The 7,540-nt window shown below is 38.8% G+C and overlaps 1 protein-coding gene across 1 annotated transcript in view; it reads right to left on the bottom strand.

Annotated features, from left to right (window-relative positions):
- Positions 1–7,540, bottom strand: part of LOC144055594 (dorsal-ventral patterning tolloid-like protein 1) — a 49,434-nt gene that overhangs the window by 25,219 nt on the left and 16,675 nt on the right. Inside the window, exon 4 of the mRNA XM_077571709.1 lies at positions 7,525–7,540. This exon is cut by the window's right edge and continues 419 nt beyond it. Coding sequence (XP_077427835.1) covers positions 7,525–7,540 — 16 coding nt within the window. The remainder of the gene's footprint in view (positions 1–7,524) is intronic.

The raw sequence follows: 7,540 nt of genomic DNA, 5'->3' as shown, positions 1-7,540 counted from the left end.
CGCTTTTACTACTAGAAAATGCAAAGTCCAGTTGAAGCACTTGGGGTTTTATTTATTTTATTTCCTGTGCAGCACATTTAGCCAACAATGAGTCAACGTGGAAGTTTTAATCATCGTTCTACTCCGGTCATCTTTCAATCATCTCAGTTTCATTAGCTAATTCATTTTGGGAGTAAGGATCCGTCTACTTGCTGGAGATAATTTTAAATAAATGACTAAAAGTGAAAATAAAAACAAATATAATTCTAAAACGAATTAAGAAAATAAATGGAAATAAAAACATATATAATACATTTGTATTAAATTTTTTAATTATATTTTTTGTATTCGTTTTGATTTTCACTTTTAGTCATTTATTAAAAAAAAATTTTGTCATTTATTTATGTTTAATTTTGGCAGTTTTGGTCCATACTGCCAGGTCGAAATGTTATTTAAATGAGTGGGCGGGTCTAAGCGTTGCAACCTGCCTTTCAATGGTCGAGCGAGCGGGTTGGCCAACAAGGAAGTGTATCGTTGTTGTCGAGCAACTCAAGTCGCAAGTAGTGGTGACCGTGGACAAGATAGTCGTCCATTACTGGACTGGAGACTTCCATCTTCGCCGAGCCGCTCACTCGACCAATGAAAGGCAGATTGTCACGGCGGAGTCCAACCCAAGACACGCTTAGGACCGCCCCCTCATTTGGATAACATTCGTCCTGGCAGTAGGGACCAAAACTGCCAAAATTCAAAATAAATAAATGACTAAATAAATAAATTACTAAAAGTGAAAATAAAAAACTGAAAAAATATATATATATAAATAAATGACTAAATAAATAAATTACTAAAAGTGAAAATAAAAAACTGAAGAAAAAAAAAAAATATATATATATATATATTTTTTTTTTCTATTTTCTTTTTTTATATATATATATATATATATGTATATATGTATATATATATATATGTGTATATATGTATATATATATATGTGTATATATATATATGTGTATATGTGTATATATATATATATGTGTATATATGTATATATATATATATGTGTATATATATATATATGTGTATATATGTATATATATATATGTGTGTATATAGAAATGGACCAGTCTAGTGTTTGTAAACCACCATCACCAACTATGGTATGTTGACAAGGGCACTTTCTATGTGTTCGTCTTCCCGACCTTGTTACTAAGGAGGTGTCTACTTGCTGGAATAGGCAATTACAAACGACGTTGATGGCGGCGTCTGCTTGCTGGAGTAGTTAATCACCTTATCACAAACAAGGTCAACCGAGGCACTTTCCATGTCTTAGTCAGTCTCCTAGCTTGTTGCTCGGGATCCGTATACTTGCTGTAGTAATAAACCACCATCACAAACTAGGTCGACCACGCACACTTTCCATGTATTAGTCAGCAGCGGCGGTTTTCCGTTTTCTTGTCATTATAGTGATGTCATTCTTTCTGTGTTGATTTTGCTGTTTTTTTGTTTTGAGCGCACTTCATTTTTTTTTTTCTGTTATTTTTTTTTTTTTTAGCACACTTCCGTCGGGAATACAAGTTCAAGCATGAGGTCACCTCACAGATTGGCCGAAAAGTGTGCATGTGCCGCTCCATGTGCCGCGTTGCAATATTATTATAGCGCATTTGGCTGTGAACGTAGCGTCATATTAAAAAGAGATTATCTCTTTGCCCCGTTTGAGGATTTTCGCCCTGAAAGTAATCATTGTGCAAGCTGCTTGTTGATCCGCAGTGAGCAGTTTGGGGCTGACAGTGAGCAGCTCCGCATGGAACTTTGCTGCAAAATGTCATTTACAGCTAAAAGTGGAAGTCAACATTTCTTGACAATAATATGTTATATATGACTTTACTAGTCTAAACATGACATTGGGATTAATATTACAATTGTGAAATATGAGTTATGAAGCCAAATCCAGCCGTTTTGATCCATCTCAGTGGGCGGCCATTTTGCCACATGCTGTCGACTGAAGATGGCAGCAATGTTGCTCATATCTCAACCAACAACAACCAATCACAGCGTCAGAAAACAGGTGAGTTGTGATTGGTCGTTGCTTGAGCAACTGTGATGCCATCTTCAGTCGACTGCAAGTGGCAAAATGGCCGCCCCCTGAGATGGATCAAAACGGCTGGGTTTTGCTTCATAACTCATATTTCACAAACGTAATATTAATCTGAATGTCATGTTTAGACTAGTAAGGTCACATATAACATATTATTGTCCAAAAAAATATTGGGGTGGGGGGTTCACTTCCCCTTTAATGCAGAGTCACGACGGAATTGTGAAATTGAACTTGATTTGTTTTCATTTGTTTTGCCGACTTCCTAGCCTTTTTTTTTTTATATGAAAAAAATGTAATGTGCCCGAATAATTTTCTGTGGTCTAAATAATGCAAAAATTTTGGGGGAAAGTTACTAAATTCACTATTAAAAAAATGATAATTCAAACATTTTAAATAATAATGATGATTAAAAAAGTTCCATAAAATCAAAAAATAATAATACAATTTTAAAATGTAGTATTTCTTTGTATGTATTGCTCTTTATTGCTCAGTATGTGTTGACTTCCGTGTGGTATTTCCATCAACAAAAACACAACTGAAGGTGACTTTGCCTTCCAAACAAAACCCACCAAACCACGTGCACACATCGAATATCGATCACAACCGAGCGGGCGCGTGCGTAGCAGGTGAGCGGTGAGCCAGATTCGCCGACTCATCACTAATTCCAACCGACCCCCCCCCCACTCCGCCCTCGCTGCGGAAAACAATGAGCAAAAGAAAACAGTGAAGGTGTTTGTGCTGAGGCGGGAATCCTGAGGAGGACTTCGGAAGCTCGGTGGCAGCCGCGCTCTGCTCGGGAAAATCCTGTTTAAACCCACATGAGCGCCAGCGCCGTTTCCTTCCTGACGAGGAGCCAGAGAGCAGCGCCGCCGCTAACCTTACAAAAAGCGCCCCAAACTTGAATCAGATAACCGACTCGGGGACGTGCGCGCGTTCCCAAACATCATTTTTACTGGCACTAAACAACTTTGAGGAGGGTGGTAGGAACACTGCCACACAAAAAACGACAAATGTGCCGACTGCTTTATGGCATCCGTCACTTCAATTTGACTGGCGTGAGCTCGAAAATGACAGCGTTGCCATAATCAACATAAACTGAAAGTTGCTTAGTGTTGCTTTAAGCCTTCAATTAACCCAGTGCAGGTTTCCGTAAACACCAAAGACAATTTCAATCATTTGGATGCTACAAGCAAATTTCCATCTCTGACAAAATAAAAAATAAATCACATTTTTATCACATTTATAAACATGGTCTTTGATTCCCTTGCATTACAAGCTCTGTATTATTTATATATACACTTTTTATTTAATTGCATTAACTATTCAATGTGTTCAAGGACAACAAGCAAGCTTTGTCTTTCAGGCTCCTGGTAAAAAAAAAAAAAAAACTGCTGCTTCACTTGGACTTCACTTGTGTGTGTGTGTGTGTGTGTGTGTGTGTGTGCGTGTGTGTGTGTGTGTGTGTGTGTGTGTCATCTCCAGCTGAGCAGCAGGATGCAGACAACCAGGAAGAGATAAGCGCGGGTGAATGGAGGGAGCGCTGCATGTGTGTATGTGGCCACGTAAGGAAATCACAAAGACCTGGAAGAGTGTGTGTGTGCGTGTGTGTGTGTGTGTGTGTGTGTGTGTGTGTGTGTGTGTGTGTGTGTGTTGTCTCGCAGTACGGGCCTCGGAGAAGATAAGCAGACAGGCAAATAGTGCGCTGGTGTTTTCCCAGTGAAAACAGGAGGCGGAATAGCGACGCGCTCAGACGATGGCAGAGGGTCAGTAGCAATTATGTCTTCTTAGTAAAAAATGTTCTTGACAATAATATGTTGTCGTTAGTCTCAAAACGGTCTTCTGATCAATAATGTGTTTGTGGAATAAGAATTTATAAGGGAAAAAAAACGACTTGTTTTTATTCATCGCAATGGGCGGACATTTTGCAGACTTGCTGTCGACTGAAAATGACATCACAAGTTGCTCAGGGTGACGACCAAAAACGGCTCACCTATGACCTTGGCAAGCTGAGCCATGATTGGACGGCTAATTTAGAGGTTAGATAATCAATAAAACTGTTTGTTTGTTTGTTTTGGTTAAACCACAATTTATAACAATTAAGATATTTTAGAAGCAGAACATTCAACTTTTTTTTTTTTTTTTACATTTACGTCATCATGTGTGTCTTGTGTTGTAATGCGTTAATGTGTAAAAAAAACTAAACAATTTTTAAACAGCTAAAATCTATACTTTTAAGAGCTAATATCGCCTGTCTGACCAAAGCCGTATTTAGAGCGAGTTTGGCCACCTCGGATCACAGCGTGATTGGCGAACTGCTGGTCACATGACATACGGACGCCATCTTGTTACCCTGCTGAAATCGAGTTGGCCAAACGCTCTCTATATATACACGGCTCTGTGTATGACTATTATACTGCCCCCCAGTGGCCAAGGCAGGCACACCTGTAGTAGCCGCACAATGAATTGAGTCGAAGCATGAAGTCAAGATAAATCATTTACATTTTATTTAATGACATCATTGTTTTTGTGAAGTATAACATTATGGAATGCTATTGTCATTGTTTAAAAAAATTGGTGGGGGGGGGGGGTGGGGGTTGTGAAACTGGAACGTATTAATGGAATTTCTATTCATTTTAATGGGCAGAGGTGATTTGAGATACAGATATCTTAAGTGCTTGCATAGTCACAAAACAAAATAAATTGATATCTCAAGGCACTAATGGGACATCCACTGCATACTTTGGCACACTTATTGGTCTTTAATATATTTATTGGTGCTATGCTTTATGCAGTAGTACGTGTATTGCCAGTACTGACACATTTACTGTGTGTACATATATCGCATGTATTTATGTACCTGTAATGGGACTTTGTAAGTATTAGTATATATACTGTATGTTGTCAATATTGCATGTAATTAATTAGTATGTCTACTTTACGTATTCGTACTTCCATTGCGGTGCGACATTGAAAAATGATGACTCGGCACAACGGAGGTGTTGGAATGTGCGGAATTCCAAGGGTACGTTTCCCGTGCGGTGAAATGAAATTGCGGACCTTTTTGATCATGAATGCGCGGATGTTGACAGAAATCCCAAACCTTCTTTAAAGCCAGGTTGAAAAGTACACAAACACGGACATAAATGCGTACGCAGTCCGCGTAAGCATACTTGTATCGATATCAATGAGGCCTTTGTGTACGTTCCTGCAGTATATAATAACCAACGCGGCTGTGTTTTTTTAACCTACGAGACTCACTCGGTTCCTGCCAGCTTATGCAGACTTACTGTCTCCTTGTACAACACACACACATGCAAACACACACAACCCAGTCGCGGGATTCAGCATCCGCACACACTCGCAACACAGAGATGAGAGTAAGGTGCGCACAGGCGAGGGGTTGTCAGGTTTATGTATTTGGTATGTGAGGAATGTGCAAACGTGCGTGCGTGTGTGTGTGTGTGTGTGTGTGTGTGTGTGTGTTATAGGCAAAGCTAACTACAGTACATTTACTCCGTTACAAGTAGTTGGAATGTAACATACTTTTTACTTTTACTTGAGTATTTTCTTAAGGAGGAACTCTACTTATACTCCATTACTTTCCACTCATGAGAAGCATGAGGCCCATCTGGCACCTTCACACAATGTATTGATGAACTCATTCACTGCCATTGACGGCTAAAGACATCAAAAATTAATTTGAACTATTTCTATTAGTTTCACATTTTTTTCCACTTTTGTTAACAAGAGTACGAAAACCTAGGGAAAAAAATGATTGTACATTTAGAACAGATTTAAAATTAGTGATCAATCGTGAGTAAACGATTGAAGTCATGCGATTAATTACCTGAAGCCCCTAATTTTTTATAATCTTTTCTTAAAAAAAAAAAAAAAAAAAAAAGATTATTAAAAAAATGTCTAGGATTTCATACTCTTGTTAACAAAAGTGGAAAAAAATATTAAAGTAATAGAAATAGTTCAAATGATTTTTTTGACGTTTATAGGCGTCAATGGCAATGAATGAGTTAAACTGCCACTAAGTCAGCGGCGTATGAAAAACAATGCATGTGTGCTAACCCTTAAGCCGTTATTGTCTCCAAGCTAGCAGCCGCTTAGCCCCACCCCCAAGTTGCGCGATCCCTCAGGATGCCTTTAGTCACATTTTGGCTTCAGTTGGAGTTGTAAAGTCACACTTTGCTGGTGGCCCCAATGAGGTTAGCCAGCTGCTATTCCGCCCGTCACCGCCCCTAATATCGGAATTGTATACACGTCACCTCCCCCAGGGACTTCGTAGAACATCATGATGATGATGATGAAGTGCCAACTACAAGTTAATTGAAATACAGTGGAACCTTGTTTTCATTATTGCAAATACATATATTTTTTAAAAAGCTTGAAACTGTTTGATTTTTTTTTTTTTTAAGTTTACCCATACTTATTTTGCTAGTGTTTTGGTGGGTGATAAAATGGCGTGCAGCTCATCGCTTTCAAGAGCTTTGAGGTTAGTACACTTCCTTGTTTATGAGTGTGTAGCTGTGAGGTCATCTTGAATCGTGTCCTCTCATAATATTATACGTGCGCGCGCGCACACGCGCAACGAGGTTTTCTAAGTTCAGCGACGTTCCGCCGCAGTGTGTCATTGAAGTGTGTGAACGCATGCCCACGTCCGCTCGCCAGATGTTCATCATCTGTCTTGGTGGTTTGTTTACTGTGACATGTCTCACACACACGCACGCGTTTATAGTCTTGACAATTTAAGGAGTAATAGAACATAATAACATGGAAAGCATCACTACATGGAAGCTAAATTTAGCTTTAGCTAAAGGATTAAATGCAACTGTTTTGTTCTTAAAAGTCGACTACAACTGAACTGTGCGAACGAATGCACTGTAACAGATACAAAATGAGCAGTTTGAACGCAGTCATTCTTTGGCGTACCACTAGAGGGAGCCCAATTACTGAGATGGATTATTTTCATGACTTTTTTATTAGAAATCAGCACAGTAGCATGATGTGTGCTGGATTTTAATTTTGAAAATATAATCATTATCACTAGATACTCGCATCCATGTTCTGTATAGTTTATCCTGTTGACGGGTAAAAATACCAAAAAAAAGTACAATATTTAATAAATACATAAAATATAAATAAATGATGTTTACAATAAGGTAGATTATAAGGATAATTACATTTTCCAAGAGACCCAAGGATGCTTGCGGTAGATGGTCAATCTCAACTCTGTTTTAATGTTTAAATTAAATTGACTGTTATAGTAGCACTATATCAGGCCTGCTATATTATCATGAAATGACAACTGTGAAACTATTATTGAGCACGCTGCCATCTCGCACGCGCGCGTGCGCACGCACACACACACACACACACGTAGTATCATCATGACGATAAAGTAACGGAGTAGTAATGAAACGCCGCAAAGCATTGCGACTGACCGGCTTTGCAGGGGTC

This window comes from Vanacampus margaritifer, chromosome 7, assembly GCF_051991255.1.
Source record: "Vanacampus margaritifer isolate UIUO_Vmar chromosome 7, RoL_Vmar_1.0, whole genome shotgun sequence".
NCBI lineage: Eukaryota > Metazoa > Chordata > Actinopteri > Syngnathiformes > Syngnathidae > Vanacampus > Vanacampus margaritifer.
This window is presented reverse-complemented; position numbering and strand designations above follow the sequence as displayed.